The sequence below is a fragment of the Callospermophilus lateralis genome, chromosome 4, assembly GCF_048772815.1.
Source record: "Callospermophilus lateralis isolate mCalLat2 chromosome 4, mCalLat2.hap1, whole genome shotgun sequence".
Lineage (NCBI taxonomy): Eukaryota > Metazoa > Chordata > Mammalia > Rodentia > Sciuridae > Callospermophilus > Callospermophilus lateralis.
Window position 1 is genome coordinate 98,204,309 of NC_135308.1, and position 20,428 is coordinate 98,224,736.

The window sequence follows — 20,428 nt, forward strand, 5'->3', positions numbered from 1 at the left end:
GGGTGACTTAAACAACCAATTTATTTTCTTGGATTTGGAAGCTAGAAGTCTGAGATCACAGTGTTTGCAGATTTGCTTTCTCCTGAGCCCTCTCACCTTGGCTTGAGAAAGCTGCCTTCACAGTCCTCACATGGTCCTTCTTCTGTGTGTCCAAACTTCCTCTAATGAAGATGCTAGTCAGAATGTATTAGGGCCTACTCTGATAGCCTTACCTTAAATTTACCACCTTTTCAAAGACTCCATCTCCAAATACAGTTACATTCTGAGGTACTGGGGATAGGATTTCAAAATATGGATTTTAAGGGGGCATAATTCATTTCATCACAACCCATCTTAAAAAGTCTAATATACATATATTGTGTGTATATAAATATGTGTATAAGTGTAAAACTACAAATCAGAAGCCATAAAGAAGGAGGCATAGTTAGACAATCAGTAACAAAATGAGGTTAATTTAGAATTCAAGAGAGAACTTAAAATGTATTTCCCATGAAATACCTCATTTAAGAAAGAAGAACAAATGACAGGGTGGGAATGGTTGAGAAGCAATAGTAACCGAAATTGCTGAAAATTTATTAATTAAAACAGAAAAATAACTTGAGGAATTCTCCTAAAAGATCGAAATACATGTTGTGGAATTTATTAGAGATAAGGGACTTGAAAATGACAGTTAAGAGAACCAAAATCCTTATCACAGATAATTGGGAGGAGTGCTCGGAGCAGATGACAAAATAAATAATAATAAAGTAAGTCATAGGCAAAAGTTCTTCACTGCTGAAGTCAGACAGCTTCAGATCACAATTACTGGACATAAATATTGAAATAAAAGAGATCATTATTAAATATCTGAAACTAAAACACAAGGCATACCACAAACTTCTAAATAGAAGCAGGGTAGTGGTAGTGGTGAGGGGTACAGGTTTCTATAAAGGGGAAAAAGAATCGGACTACTAGTCTACAACAGTAAATGTTAGATACACAGAGAAGTATATAGCTTTCCAAGGAAAACTGAAATTTAAAAATTCTGTATCCATCCATAATATAAACATTGTTTTTTTCTTTTTGGATGGTGCTGTGGTTTGATTGTGTCCCCAAAGGAATCAAGTACTGGAGGCTTGGTTGTCAGTGCGGTGATATTAAAAGGCAGTGGAAACTTTATGAGGTGGGATTTAATGGGAGGTGGTTAGGTTACTGGGGGTTCTGCCATTATTCCCTCAATGCTATTCTTATGGAATGAGGTCTCACAAGAGTGGGTTGTAATAAAGAAAGGCCACTCCACACACTTGCTCCCTTTGCTGTTTCCCTTCCCACTTCTCTGCCATATTGTGATGCATCCAGGAAGCTCCTCACCACAGGCTGAAAAGATGGGGCTACCCATTCTTGGACTTTAAGTTTTCTAAAGCATGAACTAATAAACTTTTTTCTTTAAAAGTACCCAGGTTCACTATTTTGTTATAGCAGCAGAAACCAGACTAATACAAGTGGTGATGTGTTTTTTGTTTTATTAAAAAAAAAAATGGGCTAGGATGTGGCTTAGTAATAAAGTACTTGCCTAGCATGCACAAACTCCTGGGTTCAATCCCTAGCACCATGAAAAAAACCTGATTATACATTCTATAGTTATGATTTACGTGTAATCAAAATTAATAAAAATCTGAGAGAGCACAGGGGGTCTGGTGCTAACTTCAGGAAATCTGCTGGGATCTTAGGAATAAAGACAACATATTAAAAATTTTGGTTTTAACTTATTATTTATTCTTGCTCTTTTAGGTCATTTTTCTTCATTTCTCAGGTATGAGTTGACATGAATAGACAAGACTTAACAGCAGTCTAACCAATTAGGTGGGTTTTAGGAACTCTATTTTCTAAGAAGTAACTCAGTCCAGTTCAAAAATGACAAAAAGCAATTCATATCATTTTGTTCACATTTGAATTCCATTGGTGTCAGAGATGAAGTGACATTTTCTAGTCTACCAATGAAGTCTTTAGGTACTTTCTCAGTTTACTAGGCATCATAAAAATGTAGGGTTCATAATTTCTCCAATTTAATAAGTTTTTTGATTTCTTGAAGCATCATATGAATCAACCATGCTACTAAAGTCCACACAGAGCAGTCATCATGCTCTTCCCATTCATTTTAACATGAGGCTTACTTTCCATTTCAGGTATTTGTACATTTTCAAAATGAGACAGGTCACAGCATCTAAGTGTTGGGTCCAAAATGCACTACCACTCAGTATATTTCATTTCTGGAGGAACCCTAATCCCACAGATACCTCTTTTTTTATTGCCTTAGAATGGATACCAGCATATTTATGTCAAACTTGGATGAGTGTGATTCACACTGTGCCTGATACAGGTGCCTCTTATTGGCTGCCCCCTCTAGCTGCTCTTCCAGTTGAGGTCCACAGTACAGGTCTCATAAGGTTGGCAAAGGGGTCTTTGTCATAGCAGTGCCCCAGGCCTATGTGCCATACAACCCTGTAACCATTCTTTTTAACCGAACAAGAGAACAGAAAATATGTTTGTCTTAGCTCTTCGTTTCCTAAGATGATGTGAAAGAAGATTGAAATATTACCTGAATTGCTTATAGACCTTTGTTGCAGACTTGAGTAATACAGTGAGCTTTCTGCCAGAGCTGGACACTTAAGAGTACAGATCACTTTTACAGAAGGCAGGTTGTACATAGTAGTTGATGTATTACCTATATCCAAGTTGTGTGGCTCCATCAAGTGTTTGCTTTGGGTGTAGGAGAAAAGAGGCCTTTTATTATCTCTTCAATGGGAGATTCTATACCACATTTGAGGCATAATAAAATTATTTTGAAACACTGAAAATGTCAACAGAGTATAATAATAATAATAATAATAATAATAATAATAAATACAGTAATATTATGAATATTGTTAAATGTACCTTCCAAATTAATGAAATATTAATAGCTAGTTAAATTTCTTTTCAGAGAAATGGAAAGAGAGGCACATTCTTGAATTTGGTGTTTTGTCATACCCTTGCACTTCATTATACATATATATAGAGAGAATCTAAACAATATATAATATTTTCTTAGATGGATTTAACTTGAAGTAATTGGTGTCAAATAAATAGTATATGCCTTTCTGCAATGTTTTTGATGGTCATGTGAATTCATATACCCAGGCCTACATTCCTCATTTATTCACTTATACCTCTCTAAAACAGACAATTATAAGAATATATTACAAATTATCCTCTTGTCGAGGAACATTTGTCCTGTTCTCCATGTCACTGAGGACATTCCTATGCATATCTCTTTATACATGTTTCAGAATTTGTTTAAGTTATCAAAATGGAATTGCTAGACTGTATGTTATATTTATTTTTAATAGATATCTCTGTTTGCTGCTTAGGATGTTATAATCATTTATATTCCTACCAACAGAGCAAAGTATGTTTATTTATATAGTACTTGGTATTGTCATGATTTTTATTTATGATTTCTCATTGTGGTTTTTGTTGCATCCTGCTGATTATTAGTGAGTTTGAACCTCTTATTTCTTGACCTTTTGTGGTTCTGATATTATGAGTTTTTGTTCCTATTTCTGTACATTATTTTCTATTAGGTTATTCATCTTTTATTGATTTGCAGCAGTTATACATTTTGCTTATGAATTATTTTTCTTTTTTTGCATGCTAAAGATTTAACCTAAGGCTTCATACATGCTTTACGATAGTTACTAATTATTTGTAACTTATATGGATCACAGTTATTTTCCCTAATTTTTTCTGTGAGGGCAAGAAGTTTTAATTTTATGATCAACCTTTTCTTCCGTGGTTTGTACATTCTGGCCATTAAGAAATCATTTCCTTTTTTTTTTTTTTCAGTGCTAGGGATTGAATCCACGGCCTTATGTGTGTGAGGCAAGCACTCTACCACTGAACTATATACCCCCAGGCCCTTTATTGATTTATTTATTTTGAGACAGGGGTTATACTATGTTGCCCAGGGTGGCTTTGAACTCCTGGGCTCAAGTGATTCTCCTGTCTTACCCTCCTGAGTAGCTGGGACTATGGCCACTATACTTGGCTTTATTTTATTTTTTAATGGCTTTATTGAGATAGAATTTATTTGTCATAAAGACAAAAGACATTATAGTGACAATAAGGCATTTCAAAAAATTGACTTGCATCAAAATATTTTAAAGTTAGGTAGAATTTAATAAAGTATTAGAAATAAAAGAAAAATTATTTTAGAAATGAAGACAAATTATCTGGGTGTAGTGGCTCATGCTTGTAGTCCCAGCCACTTGGGAGGCTGAGTCAGGAGGATTGCAAGTTTGAGGCCAGTTTCAGCAACTTATCAAGGCTCTAAATAGTTTAGTGAGACCCTGTTTCAAAAAAAAAAAAAAAATTATATATATATATATGGTGTGTTTGTGTGTGTGTATGTGTGTGTGTGTGTGTATGTGTATGTGTGTATGTATGGGGCTGGGGATGTGGCTCAGTGCTTAAGTTCTCCTAGGTTCAATCCTTCAATCCTAGTACCACAAGACAAAACAACAAACCTATTGAAGACAAATTAGAAGGAACACAAATAAGAGCAAATAAACATATCTTAAAGTTGGGTGTGGTAGTTTATGTCTCTAATCTCAGCTACTCTGGAGGCTGAGGCAGGAGGATTCAAGTTCCAGGCCAGCCTCGGTATTTAGTGAGACCTTGTCTCAAAATAAAAAGGCCTACAGCTGTAGTTCAGTGATAAAATGCCCGTGAGTTCAAACCCCCTGAGTTCAAACCCCAATACTTAAATAATCAACAAAAGCAACAACAAAACAAAAAATCAAGGGACTTAGAATGGATACTAAAGTTACAATTTAAAACAATTTTAATGAATTATAAACAGATTTGGAACTATATTTTGACAGAACATACCTGAGAGCATTGATACAAAAGGACCAATTCTGAGACATAGTCTAGAGAAACTATTTGGACTTTAAAGGAATAATAGAAAATCTTAAGACATGTAGGCAGAAGTCACATAAACACAAGTGAAGGAAAATCAGATTATTGTCATAGTTTTCTTCAGTAGCAGCACATGGAAAAAGATGATGGAATTCTATATTTAAAGTACTAAAAACATGTATGAGTCAAAGATTTTATGTATATCAAACTGATGTCAAGTATAAAAGTCACAGATATTAATATGTTAGAACTTGAAGTCTATTGTTTCTAGTAGACCTTCTTGAGAAATCTAGTAGAGAACAAACTTCAGAGAATCAAAATGACTAGAGCCACACTAAGTAAGGACTGGGGACTAGGATGTAGCTCAGTGGTAGAGTAGATCCCTAGCATGAGTGAGACCCCTTTTGGTCCCCAGTAGTCCCCAGTCCTGCAAAGGACTAGTGGTTTGCATTATACACAAATAACACCAGACCAAATGAAGGTTTAAAAGGAGGAAGTATGGTCTATAAAGTGGGTGTGGGAGGAGAATGATCATATGTAAAACACTTAAAAATTATTTTCAGCAATGGTGGTGGTAATATTTGTATTATTTCAAGAATCTGTGTAAAGTGAAATAAAAAGCAAAGAAATCGTGTAGTTCTAATTCTGTCATTAACTGTCGTTGTGAGCCACAATTCCGTTTTTTTTTGGGGGGGGGGGCGGGGGGTTGGTACCAGGGATTAAACTCAGGGGCATTCATCCACTGAGACACATCCCCAGCCCTGTTTTGTATCCTTCTTTTTGGACGCAATACCTACTTTTCTTTCTTTTCAAATCCAGGGCCCCCGCACATGCTAGGCAAGCATTGTACTGCTGAGCCACAACCCCAGCCCCTGTTTTGTTTTTTTATTTAGAGACAGGGTCTCAATGAGTTGCTTAGTGCCACACTTTTGCTCAGGCTGACTTTGATCTCTGATCCTCCTGTCTCAGACTCCTGAGCAGCCTGGCAAGAACCACAATTCTTGATATGGTAGAAAGTTTCAGATGACTGATTGGGGGATGTATATTTGTGTATGGGGTATGTTGGGGGTGCAAGTGTTGGTAGCTACAATAGAGAAATAAGGTAAACATTCAACTCAAGGAGTTTTAAAAAAGAAAAACAGATGAACCCTCCTTTTCCTGGGGCAGGGAGGAAAACAAGAAGAAATTAACCCATTATAAAAAAATTAAAAGCAAAACCAATAAAAGGTAGATTTAAACAATAAAATCAGTTAATTTGTTTCAGTGAAAAGCCTGGCCAGAAAAAAAGCCATAAAGATAAAATATTAGGAGTAAGAAAAACAAATTCTAAGATTATTATTAGCAGTTATTTGAAAATCTAAAAGAATTACATGATTTTTTAAACTGACAGGTTTTGTCAAACACAAAGAATAGGAAGTTTGTTTAAATTACTTAGAGTACAGAGATGAAATGATGGAAAGCACTCCATTTTACTTAATAAGAGGGAGTAAACCTGGATATCAAAACATTTGCAGGGGTGGGGTCTACTGAGGATCAAATGGGGCCTTGCTCATGCTAGGGAGTCACTCTACCATTGAGAAGTACCAAAAAATTCAGTTTCACAAATGTGTCATATAATTGGACTCTAAATCCACTCAGCATTCCTATTCTCCACCATAGGGGACCTTTTTGGGCAATATGAATGATCTCCTATGTCCTCTGGCTTCTCATTGCAATTGGAAATGAGGACTCCTAATGGGGATTTGGAGGAGGGAGGAGACAGAAGTCTTTGGGTATTTATTCCCTTGTCAAACATATAAGAGAAGTCTAGGGCTGGCTTTGTCTCTTGTCTGAAAGTTTTAGTTCTTGTGGAATTATGGATGATACTCTTTTTTACTAGCCTGGGTTATTGTATCATCCCTTATTTCCCTAAACGTCACCCACAGCTTTGTAAGTAGTACTTTTGTAAATAAGCCATCCTTAACCTAATTTTTGTGGGTCGCATTGATTCCCATAGATCCTTCCTGATTCAACAGGTGAAATTAGAATTTTTTTCATTTGTAGAAAGTATTAAAAGATATACTACTTTTGACTAAGGAAAAAAAACAATATGGGAAAAAATACAGTATATATAAAAACACAGTATATTGAAAAGTTAAGAAAATTGCAATTCTAGAAGTATTTAAAATGTGTATTAGGTATCATACACATTTAAAAGACTATCTAATAGAGGTTTATATGTTATTATTTACTGCATGTTAGATATTAGAATTGTTATCTGTATTAAATTTCCTGAGTATGATAATTATGCAGTTATAGAGAAGAATGACTTTGTGCCTAGGAAATACTTGCCACATTATTTAGAGGGGAAATATTCTGGTATCTGTTACTAACTCTGAAATGGGAAAACAAAAGAAAAAAGTATGTGTGTATGTGTAAGGAGAGACATAAAACAAAAAGCAAATGTGTCAGATTATTAATAAATGATCGACTCTGTGTTAAGGTTTGTGACTTCTTGCAACTTTTGGTAGCATTTAAAATTTCAAAATAGGCCTGGGGTTGTGGCTCAGTGATAGAGTGCTTACCTAGAATGCACGAGGCACTAGGTTTGATCCTCAGTACCACGTAAAAATAAAATAAAGATATTGTGTCCACCTAAAACTAAAACTAAATATTTTTAAAAATGCCTATAATCCTAGCAGCTTGGGAAGCTGAGGCAGGAGGATTGAAAATTCAAGGCTAGCCTCTGCAACTTAGTGAGGCCCTAAGCAACTCGGCCAGAGCCTGTCTTTAAATAAAATATTAAAAAGGCTGGGGATGTGGCTCAGTGATTAAGTGCCTCTTGGTTTAATCTCTAGTTCCCCCCCAAAAAAACCTTTTTTTTTTTTTTTCAAATTAAGTAGTTGGGGGCGCTGGGAATGTGGCTCAAGCGGTAGCGTGCTCGCCTGGCATGTGTGCGGCCCAGGTTCGATCCTCAGTACCACATACAAAGAAAGATATTGTGTCCACCGAAAACTAAAAAATAAATATTAAAATTCTCTCTCTCTCTCTCTCTCTCTCTTAAAAAAATAAGTAGTTGGGGGAATATTCAAAACAAAAAAATGAAATACATTATAGATAAAGAGCTTTATTATAAACTCATAAGAAATATAAGCACTAGCATTTGCATAAGCAGATCACAAAAGGAGAAATACAGAAAGCCCTTAAAAAAATTTGACTTCAATGATAAAGGAATGTGGGCTGGGGCTGTGGCTCAGAGGTAGGGCGCCCACCTTGCACGTGTGAGGTCCTGTGTGAGGTCTTGAGTTCGATCCTCAGCATCACATAAAAATAAATAAAGATATTGTGTCCATCTACAACTAAAAAAAATGTTAAAAAAATGATAAAGGAATGCAAATTTAAAAGAGCTGTTAGTGTCCATCTATCAAAGTAGCAAAGTCCAGTGAGGCTGGGGATGCAACAAACAACAAATTTGTAACAAACTGTTGGGAGTACAGCTGAATGCTGCTATCTTGTGGTATGCAGTTTGGCAGTAACTATGAATGCTTAAAATCTGTATCTTCTTTAATTGCAGCAATTTAATTTAAATGAACTAAATCTAATGAGGTAATAAATGAGTAAGGTTATGAATACAAACATATTCACTGCAGCATTTTTCTTAATAGTGTAAACCATTTAAACATTCATTTATTAGGGTTTGGTTTTAGACACAGTAGAATACTGTGTAGAATACTGTGTAGAATAGTTTAACCGTTAAACTCTGACGTTGTTAATATAATGATATGAGACTATATCTCTGATTATTACATTAGAAATAAAAGCAAGTTAGGGAAAGATATATTCAGTACTGTCCCCATTTAATGTGAAATAACTACATATTATAAGCATGATTTTATGTATATATCAGTATTATGTAGATTTTAAAACCTGGTTGAGGGAGTATCAAAAAAAGTAGGAAAATTATGGGAAAAGGGACTTTTTTTTTTTTTTTTGAGTAGGCTTTTATTTTTTTGTTTTTGGATTTTTTTTTATAAGAAAGATGTCCTAATAGAAATTATAATTAAATTTCATTTAAAAAGTTTCCACTGATTTTTCCCTTAAGATAATTCGTGTATGTTGCTTTATTAGTAGTCTATTAACAGAAAAAAATCTGTTAAGAAACTCATTGTTTTCTTGTATATTCTGTTTTCAGAGCAGTGGAAAGAGCTCAGTGCTAGAAAGCCTAGTGGGGAGGGACCTGCTTCCCAGAGGTACTGGTATTGTCACTCGAAGACCACTCATTCTGCAACTGGTCCATGTTTCACCAGAAGATAAACGAAAAACAACAGGAGAAGAAAATGGTAAATTTCAAATTGGAGATAAGAGTTTTTTTATAGCGTTATTCCTTTTTTTTTTTTGTCTGTTCTTAAAAAGATATGCATTGATTAGACAATTAACAATTAGTGATCATAGCAAAATTAGAAGTCCTATGAAGAGAAGCAATATGCATTTTTCTTAATGTAAAAAAAAGTAATTTTTGTTTTTGAAGGGCCATGAGCAAAGCTGTTGGGAGTAGTTCCTTTGGAGGAATTCAGCTTAGTAAACAGTTAATACTTTTCAAGTTGGATCCAATGAGGCACTCAGTAAATAGTAATCAGTTATTTAAAAAAAAAAAGCTTTTAAATGCTTTTATGGAGTATTTAAAGCTTTTTCCTCTTCTAGTTTTTAACCATTAATATATTTTTTTAAACTTTGATTTAGAATTTTAGTCATTTAGATTCTAGTTGAAGAAATTCATTTATCATTCATTCTTTTTTTTTTGCAATACTGAGGATTGAACCCAAGAGCACAGCCCTTTTTATTTTATTTTTAGACAGTCTTGCTAAATTGCCCAGTTGGGCCTTGAACTCATGATCTTCCTGCCTCTGTCTCCTGAGTTGCTTGGATTACAGACATGTGTCATTGTGCTCACCAAAAGATTTCATTTTAATTTTACTTAAAATGACCAATTTTTAGCTTAGCATTGTTTTCTCACTTTCCCTTTTTTTGGTCTTACCATGTGCTTGCTATTTTTGATTCTTCTGCTCCTCTATCGAAGAAGAATATTATTTATAGAAAGAGTTGTAATATTTAAATTGTTATTAGTTTTTTTTTCTATTCTCATGTTAAGGTTTTCCTGTATAACACATACTATTTGATTTTTAAAGATTCTCTTCTCCCTGTGTTTAGGTTTAGTCTCCAGCTAAACTGAATTAGGCTATTTCTTTAATGGATTAATGACTAGTAAGCAAGGAATATGAAAGTAAGCAAAATGCATTGTTTTATATAACAAGGTTTTAGAAAAGTTAAACTGAAAATATTTTAAGAAATGCTATTTTGTCTGTTAGCAGCTTTTAAGTTGCTTATTAAATATGTATCCTATATTAATCATATTAGTGAGATTTGAAATGTTTGAGTAATATATTTAAGGGCTGAGGATTTAGCTCAGTGGTAGAGCACTTGCCTACCACTCTGATCCCTAGTATTGTGCATGCTATGTACTAACCCTGTGTGACCTAGAAAACAAAAAAGAGAGAAAGTTATGGATTCAATATTCCTGTTTATTTCAGTGTTCAACTTAGACTTTCTGTCTTACAAGTCTGTAAAATAGCTCTAATTATTAAGTAACTTTTGCAGTAGAGTACCATGTCTGTAGCCAGGAGCGGTGGCACATGCCTTAATCCCAGTGACTCAAGAGGCTGAGGCAGGAGCATCTTGAGTTCAAAGTTAGCCTTAGCAATGGTGAGGTACTAAGCAACTCAGTGAGACCCTGTCTCTAAAAAAATATAAAAAAGGCCTGGGGATGTGGCTTGGTGGTTAAGCACCCCTTGGGTCAATCCTGGTACCATCCCCCCGGACCCCCAGAAAAGTACCATGTGTTGTTTCTTACCTGCAGAGATCTGTGTTCAATGCAATTTCATTCTGCTTATATTCTGATGTAAGATGAAATAATGATATTGACAAAATTGATGGTATTTTAATTTCTCTATTTGATTTTTTTCCTTCATTTATTATAAGAGCTATTGGTGGTGTTTGTTTTATTTTTAAGTGGGGAAAACCTGTTATGAGCATCTACTATGACCCTAGAATGTTAATCATTGAAGCAAGTTAGCAAAGTTATAGATGTTAACAAGTAATACTTTTGTATAGACTGTCAGAGAGACACAAAGAAATCTTTTAAATTATATTAGATATATCTAATATAATTGTGTGTTGTTAATCACTTTACATTTCTTTAATATTTCTTTATTATTGAAATTCTGAACTGCAGATTTAGTCCTTGTGGGCTAACCTATATTTCAGCCTCAAATATGTAGAATAGCACTTTTTAAAATTCATCCCCACCAATTTCATTAAATACATTTGTCAGACAATTTTAGCTAAGATTTTAAGAAAACTATATAGCATTATGTCTCTTAATTTTTAAATTTCCTTTAGTCACTTTGAAAGAGCAGAGGATATCCTGTCTCTCAGAAACTACTTGCAAATGTGGGCAGTGTTTCCTTAGATTAAAGCTTTTCTTGTTTGGAAAGGTAGTATATTTCAGCTATAGATGTGTCAGTTCCTCAGTATCTCTTTTGCTTATCTGTCCAATGTGTTTTGTTGATGTCTCCTCTCTGTATCTTTACCTGTGTATACATTTTCCCAAGCTTAGTGCTTTTTTATACACACACACACACACACACACACACACACACACACACACACAAAGTTAGGTTGGATATGGTGATGCATTCCTGTAATCCCAGCCCCTTGGGAGGCAGAGGTAGGATGATCACAAGCTCAACGCCAGCCTGGGCAATTTAGTGAGACCCTGTCTTAAAATATAAAATAAAAAAGGGCTGGTAGATCAGTGTTAAAATTCCCTTGGATTTTAGATTATTAGATTGGTTAAATCTAATATTAGGGGAAGAAAATGACAAGTTACCTGGAACACAAAATAGATAACCATAAATTTGAGTACTAAATTTCATATTTTATTCTATGATAGTTCTTTAGTTTCTCATTAGAGCTAATTTCTCCTAGATAAGCAATTCTAGTTTATCATAAATCATTCTAACCCAGAGGAAATTGGAAACCATGAAGTAGATTAGCATACAGTTTAATTAAAAGAGTATGAACTTGCTGAATGCAATGGCACACAGCTGTAATCCCAGCTACTTGGGAGGCTGAGGCAGGAGGATCCCAAGTTTGAGGCTAGTCTTAGCAATTTAACAACATCCTTTCTCAAAATCAGAAGGGCTAGAGATATAGCTTAGTGTCAGGGCGCTTGCCTAGCATGTGCAAGACCCTGGGTTCAATCCTGAGTACCCCCACCCCACTCTCCAAAAGGATAAATTACCCGATAGCCTGACAATAAAAGAGAATGGGAGGAAATCATAAGCCAACAGGAGTTTTCAAAAAATTATTCATTGGCCATTTTGTATAGGGATTTATAAAGCCTGTGAGGGCTTTGTTATTTCATAAAAGTCTGAGTTACTAATAACATACTAAGAACAGTGCATTCTAAAATGACAGAGAAGTCTGGCATGGTGGCGTATCCCAGTAATCGAAGCATTCAGGAGGCTCAAGCAGGAGGATGACAAGTTTGAGGCCATCATTAGCAATTTAGTGAGACCCTGTTTCAAAATTAAAAGTATTGGGGATGTAGCTCAGTGGTGAAGTATCCCTGGGTTCAATATCCAGTACCCCCCCCCCCCAAAAAAAAAAGAACAAAACAAAATTCAACATAGATAAGTATAATTTATATATAGGTCTATCAAAACTGGGTAAAATATTTTAGTGTTTAATAGGTATAATTATGATGAAAGTTTATTTAGCATGGGATCAGATCCTTCATTCTACTAGCTACTTGGGAAAATTGATGTGTCAATATGTAAATTTATGGTATTCTCATTACTTCCTACTTCTAACAATGTAAATGAATTTTTTGTTAAATTCTTATTAAAAACAAAGTTAAACTATGTTTTAGAGTAGGGTGTTTAGCTTGAACTTTATAAACTTCACAAATATCCTTCATATATTTGTAAAAAAATCAATCAAATTTTTATCAGATTTTCTTTTAGACAAAATGCAAAAGTGGCATGCTGATTAAAGGCCAAAATTCTGCTATATCTTATACCTCTGAACAGTGAGTCATTGGAAACTTGAAAAATTATGAATTTTGGGGAGAGAGATTTTGTTTTATTAAGTACATATAAAATAGGATAATACTGATATTTAGGATAATACTAAAAATTTTGTGTATAATTTGAACTATTTAGTTAAATTACCCATATAGGCAATAAAGACTAAAAGAAAAAGGTAGGATTAATGTTTCTGTATAGAGTGTTGTGGTTATAAGCAGTAGAGTCCTTTAGTGGATTGAATCCATGAAGATGGAGAGATTACTTTCTGTTAAATTTAATTTTATTAACCAAATATATTCTGTTAAATTTAACATCTGCTTCAAAGAAAATACCCTTATAAAGTTCAGTCTTTGCTAATAGGGCAAATACTTGCATATACTTACTAATTCTTAAGGTTTTGAAATAAGGGCCCAATATATTTTGTAGATTTCTTTCTTTCTTTTTTTTTATCAATTTATCTTTTCTTACAGTAGGCTATCAAATAATATCTCAAAGGCAAGTTATTGAATAGTGGACTAATTTTAATCTATTTAGAATTAGAAACAATGGTGTTTTCTAAAAATGTTAAAAATAAACTATGGCACACAATATGATTTATAATTACTTAAAATATATATATATATACACACACACATTCTCTAATTCAAGTGGTAAATTTTGAATAATTGAATGCTATGTGCATTTGAAATGTGATCATATTTTTACAAATTTTATTTTTTAAAAAGGTTTAAAATTTTAGGGTAAGCACTAAACTTTTCATTCTGTGCTGTTTCTCTTTAACTACAGACCCTGCTACATGGAAAAACTCAAGACACCTTTCTAAAGGTTTCCTCTATCCATTTGTTTTTGGCCCTTCTTTTTCTATTATGCCTGCATGTGTGCTTATGTACTCTTACAGGCTGTGTGCATTTTTTTTTTCTTCCATTTTTATTTGCCTATCCACATTGATTGCAGGTTTTATCTTGTTATCTTTCTGGCATTACATCAAAATGCAAGCTTTTTTGGTGGTGAATGTAATTTATTTTATTTTTATTTTTATAAACATGCTTGTGAAACTAGGCCTCTTTTATATTATAAGGTAAACTAAAAACACCCCTTTGGTATGTAGTACCTGCCTTTGTGAGTTCTGTTCACCTAGATAACTCCAGTCCTCCAATGAGACTTCTTGGAAGAAGGTACTAAGCTTCAAGTAGGTGAGCATTTTACTTGCAAAAAGGATCCAGTTTTATTTACCTTTATTCCACCAAAGAAATGATCCACCTTTCTTTGATAAATATTTATGTGGATATCTTATAGTCATTTTATTTTGATTTTAGGTAGCTAATATACATTATTCAATACACTTAATTATTATTAAAAACTTCTGTGAATTTGGCAAAAACAAAATAGCTCTGCTTGGGAGAGGTAAATTTAGATTATCTTTATACAATTAAACATTTCTAATTTCTGGGAAAAACAATAAAATTTGTTCTCCAAGTTTTAGCCTACTTTACACTGTGTATACAGTGAATCTATTTTCCTTATTTCAGCTAGTACAGGAGGAACAGACCTATGATTGGAAACTAATGGAGAGTGTGTCAACTCCATACAGTGCATATACCAGGTTTTTTGTTTTTGTTTTTTCCCCACTCCCTTTCATTTCTTTCCTACCTTCAATTCCATGGGAAAACACAGCTTTGACCTTGGGGGAATTAACTTAAAAAGACATGTTATAAAACAGTTAGCTCCATGCTACTGAGAGAGCTCTTAAAGAAGCACCAAACTGTGACTTTATAGGTATCCAACTAGAAACTAAATAAAACAACAACAAAGCACTGAAAAAATTGGCTTTCATTCATATAAGAAAATTTTTACTGGGGGTGTATGCACAAATATGTTATATATGCTTTTTGTATTACTCAATGGAATTCTTTTATTTTCTTCTTGGCCATTAGCTTAAATGCATATTTTCATCAGATAAACTGTTTTCATACATAATATGTTTCGAGAATATACCTTTTACTATATCATATTACAAATAAATAAAAATGAACAATTTTATTTATCAAATATAGAGTTCAAATGGTGGCAAGACCTATGAGCAAATCTCCCTGAAATTAGACATGATTTTGAAATATGTGATACAATTTATTAAATTTGAAATGTACAATTTAGCAGATCTTAAAACACTTGTTACCTTGTTAATGGCAAAATAGGAACAAAAAAAGCAATTTATTGTGTTGCCTTTTTGAATTCCTAACCAAAAAAAGTGATTCCCATAGTTTTCAATAAATTAGTTTTTCTTTTTCTAGGGGTAGAAGCAGAAGAATGGGGTAAATTTCTTCACACCAAAAATAAGGTAATCATGCAAGAATGTAATGAAGAAATAGCATGTTGAAAATAATATTTTGGAGAAATACTAGATAGTTTAATTTCTTGTCATTGGCAATCATGTTATTTGAAATCGAACATTTCTTGTAAAATAAATCTTAGTAACATTTCTAACCACAGTAGTGTATTTGGCAAATACTTTCCAAAGTGAGCCTGATTTCTCTTTAATTTGGAGATTCTTAACTGTTGCAGTTTGGAGATTCATAATTGTGGGATCAGGCAACTTTGAAACAAAGCTTCCAAAAACTGAATCTCTGGGCATGGTGGTATATGCCTGTAATCCCAGTGGTTTGGGAGGATGAGACAGGAGGATTGCAAGTTCAAGGCCAGCCTCAGCAACTCAGTGAGGCTGTAAACAAATTAGACTCTGTCTCAAGGGGAAAAAAAAAGAGGTTGGGCTGTAGCTTGGTTGTAAACTGTTCCTGGGTTAAATCTCCAGTACCAAAAAATAAAATAAAAACTAAAAACTATGAATCCTAGGCTCAGAACAAGTATATGTGTGAATTAGAATTTGTTTACTCATTCTTTGAAACAAATTGATAGACATCCTTGAAATGTGTGGGTATCTCCCAACTTGAGAGCTTTTGGTCTTATTTTAAATATTGTGCTTTTTGTTTCAATAACTTTTAGCTTTACACGGATTTTGATGAAATTCGACAGGAAATTGAAAATGAAACAGAAAGAATTTCAGGAAATAATAAGGTAGGCATCTTTTTAGACTTGGAAGGCATAAACATCAGTAAATATATCATCGAGGATTTTTCTGTATCTAATGTGAAGAGTATTGTAAATTTGCAGTCTTGGTTTTTGAAATAAATGGATATTTTTACAACATAAAAACTTTTGCTTAAAATCACTTGTTTTGTGACTGGGGATGTGTGAGGTGCTGGGTTTGCTCTCTGGCATCAGAAAAGAAATCATAAAATTCATTTGTTTTTTAGAGCTTTTATATATATTAAATATTTTATTTATATTTTTATTCTTGATCCTATCAGGTACACATTACTATATTGTATAATTATTCTACTTATTACAGTTATTATGAGTTATCTTTTTTTGGATGGATTGATTTTTCTGTAACTCAGGAAGCATTATGTAGCTTGTGAGACACATGTATTTGGAAAAGCTTTTTTTTGTGTGTGAAAATGAAAAGCAATATGTTAACTGATGACTTTCTTATTTTCTAAGATTGTGAGAATTTAAAATAAATTAGATATCTAAGATACCATTGATCTCAATACCAGGCACTATCACCGCCTCACATAAATCCTTCTTTTTTGTTTTTCTTTATTCTTATAACTTTTCTCTCTCTTTTATTCCTTTTTTGTTTGTACCTCCATTCTTGTATTATCCAGAGGCACATTTAATCCCATAAACAGTCCCTAGCCTAATATTAATATTCTTCACATATTTACTGAGTCCTTTTATCTGCAAGATGTTGTGGTGAGGTTTTCTTTTTTTTCCCCCACTACCAAAAGCAGTTTTTGGAGACACATTAAGTCTTTATGCCTGTTTGTCTGTTTTAGAGACTGAGTTTTGTTCATTATTTTACTCTAAGCTGATAACTTTTGAGTTTTTGTTATAGCTGTTATATTTCTATGAGTTTCTGATGTTGTTATATATAGGAAGAAAAAAGGGATCAGATAATTTTGTCTTTGGGGACATTATTAATCATAACACCAATTTGAATTATCTCTACAGAGATCCCAATGTACATACTGAATTCAGCAGTTGGTGGTAATTTTATAGTACCAGAACTTAAAGTATGAGACTATGATGATTCAGAAATGAAAGTGTTTAGTTACATGAACTGAATGTCATGAAATATTTAGTCTGTATTCATACAAGATGTTTACATTATATAAAAAAAGATGTTTACATTATGCTAAGGATATAATTTACTTACCCAGTAAGTTTTTTATCCACTCTCTACCTTTGAAATGTCCATTAGCTTCAATTAAATAAAAAAATCCTCTTAAATCATGCGTGTAATGAAGTAAATGCTGCTTTGATCTTATGTGATTTAATATGACTAAATGTATAAATGGTTTCATATGGTTAACATAAATCCCTGAAGGATTTAAAATGTAAGATTGGAGTGTTAAAGGTATTTGGCAGCACTTTGAATTGGATGTGCTGAGAATACCATGGCAGTAGATCCTGAGAAATAATACAACCTAGGTGTGCCAAATAATGACAGTTAATGACTTTGGAACACTAGAGTATTTAAAATAGAAAATAGCCCACTACTTTTTTTTAATATAGCAAATGTAACTGTTTAAAAAACTTATACTAAAGCTTCCTAGGAAATTAGAATTTTCAGTGGGTTATAAAGGAAAATATAAGGTGTATAAATATATGAGAGGACATATTAAAGGATAAGGAAGAACATGTACAAACAAAAGGTGTAAATACCTCCTAAGTGTCCTTTTACTTGTAGCTGACTCAATCCTAAAACTTGTAGAAGGCCAATGTTGAAGAAGAGGGAGGCTCTGCAATAATTAATCTATGGAAGAGAAAATAAGGTATCTCTCACTATTCATATTTTTACTATTTGAAATTAGGAATCTAAAAATTCAGATGAATTGTCTAAGAAAACTCTTGGTATACACACTTTTGTCATTTGATATTCAAAGATCAGGAGCCAACTTAATCTAAATAAGTTTTTATCTATTTCTTACTATCTAAACTCAAGAACATCATAAATTTGAATAGTGAATTTGGATAGTGAATGAATTATTCTTTTGTTCAATACTAAGTCTATTAGACATTTAAGTAATATATGCACAGAATATATTACTTAATAGAGGAAAGAAATAGAAATAGTGCAGGTGATATAAATTGTTTATGTAAATGGTATGGGGTTAGGTAGGATTATAATTTGTTATATGACTGACTGCCTTGTGTTTTTTTACTAAGTTTTGATTGTTGGAAAGTTGTAGTGATCATGGTTTAATTCATATTTAAAAGTATCTAACGTCTTATCTACTTGAAATGAGATTTACCTTAGCATTTCATACTTCATTGAAATTTTAATGTGATTTTAATATTTTTAAAACTTATTTTTAGGGAGTAAGCCCTGAACCAATTCATCTTAAGATTTTTTCACCAAACGTTGTCAATTTGACACTTGTGGATTTGCCAGGAATGACCAAGGTGAGGAATAGTTGTTATTCATGGTGGATTTGTTCATGTTTTCACTTGAATAAATGTATTTACTTAACCTCATATGAGAATAATGAGCTTCGTTTTGCAATCAACTTAATCTGTTATAGCAATTTATATAGTTATAGCCTGCTCTGTCTTTGAAACACTTTCTTTACTTGGTTTCCAGGATACCACACTCTACTGTTTTATCAACAATATTAATGGTCACTTTTTTCCAATCTCTTTTGTAGGTTTCTTCTCATCTCCCCAATATCTAAACAGTTGAGTGCCCTAGAACTTAGTGTTTGGACTCTTGTCTTCCCTAGGTAGACTTACCTCCTTTTTTTCATCAAATCTTAATGGCTTTAAAATATATAAATTTCTATATTTTTGATATTTACATATCTCTAGACTTGGATATTCAGCTATCCTCTTAACATATACACTTAAATGTCTATAGGCATTTCAGACTTGAAATACCAAATTCCTGATCTGTCCTTCAATTAGATTTGATTTTTCTATTGTCTTCCTTATCAACAAATTGCTGAGCCATGAAGTTTATTGTTATCCATGATACTTTTTTATCCTTCATTTCACTTTTGTCAGCAAATCCTCTTGTTCTTCTTATCTTTATAATATATCCAGAACTGTCATGTCTTACAGATTCTTAGCTACTATCCTGAGCTGGCCACTATCATCTCACCTGGATTGGTATAATAATAATAAATAACAGGTCTTCTTTATTATCTGTTCTTAACTTAGCAACCAAACATTCTGTTAAAGTAAAAATTAGATCGTATAATTTCTTGGCTCAGAGTCTCTTTAGTGGCTTCCCATTTCCCTGAGAGTAAGTCTAAGTTCTTTCAGAGAGCTAAAATATCTACTTGATATCTCCCTGTCATTCTTAGTTTCTAACTTCTGCTCTAGTCTCTTGCCCTTATTTACTAAGCCTGGAATGTTCTTCCTCCACTTCTCTGTATGTACTACCTCTCCCTTATTGCCTTTAATTTTTGTTCATGCTCTCAAATGTCATGGTCTCAGTGAGATCTTCTCTGAATTTTCTTATGTAAAAACATAGCCTAGTTTAAGTCAATAATTTAAAATCATAAGTCTCTCAAATCATTTCCTACCCTTTTTGTTTTGCTTTGTTTTTTCAACAGCCCATTCTACACCTAGATACTTTAGATGTTTCTTTATTATCTGCCTCACATCACTAAAACATAAGCAGGAATTTTGGTATTTTAAAAATTCATTACTGTAAAAGAATCTCACTGAGACGAGTACCTGAAATCATAATAGGCTGCCAATAAACACTTGATGACTTAATGAATGAACTTGTCTTTAGGCGGTTAATACTGATCAATCCTTAACATAGGCTTGTGTTTAGTAAACATTTGTGTAAAAGTAAACTTTGATATTTGAAAGATTTACATTTTGAGATTTCTGTATATTATCAAATTCATAGATGCAACTACAGTATATTATTAGTATCTTTATTTTGATTCTTTGGAAATGGAGAAATACCTATGCTCTGTGGATTAAGTGAGGAAGAAAAACTGAGTTGGTTTTTATTATTATTGTTATTATTAGTTCCTTGCTCATCTCTGTTTGGTTTAGGTGCCTGTAGGTGATCAACCTAAGGATATTGAGCTTCAAATCAGAGAGCTCATTCTTCGTTTCATCAGTAATCCCAATTCCATTATCCTTGCTGTTACTGCTGCTAATACAGATATGGCAACATCGGAGGCACTTAAAATTTCAAGAGAGGTAGATCCAGATGGTAAGGACAGATGTTAATATTTAATGAGATGCTTGATTTACCATGATAGATCTCCTTAAGAAAGAGG

The 20,428-nt window shown here is 33.2% G+C and overlaps 1 protein-coding gene across 10 annotated transcripts in view; it reads left to right on the top strand.

Moving 5' to 3' along the window:
* Dnm1l (dynamin 1 like) overlaps positions 1 to 20,428 on the top strand; it is a 59,429-nt gene that overhangs the window by 10,102 nt on the left and 28,899 nt on the right. For 4 of the 10 annotated variants that reach the window (XM_076854286.1, XM_076854287.1, XM_076854290.1 and 1 more), the window contains exons 2-7: positions 9,110 to 9,257; positions 13,851 to 13,889; positions 15,356 to 15,402; positions 16,065 to 16,136; positions 18,504 to 18,590; positions 20,199 to 20,361. In XM_076854286.1, coding sequence (XP_076710401.1) covers positions 9,110 to 9,257; positions 13,851 to 13,889; positions 15,356 to 15,402; positions 16,065 to 16,136; positions 18,504 to 18,590; positions 20,199 to 20,361 — 556 coding nt within the window. Of the gene's footprint in view, positions 1 to 9,109; positions 9,258 to 13,850; positions 13,890 to 15,355; positions 15,403 to 16,064; positions 16,137 to 17,909; positions 17,960 to 18,503; positions 18,591 to 20,198; positions 20,362 to 20,428 lie in introns of those variants that run through there. The other 6 variants (XM_076854288.1, XM_076854289.1, XM_076854292.1 and 3 more) reach the window with 3 other exon arrangements.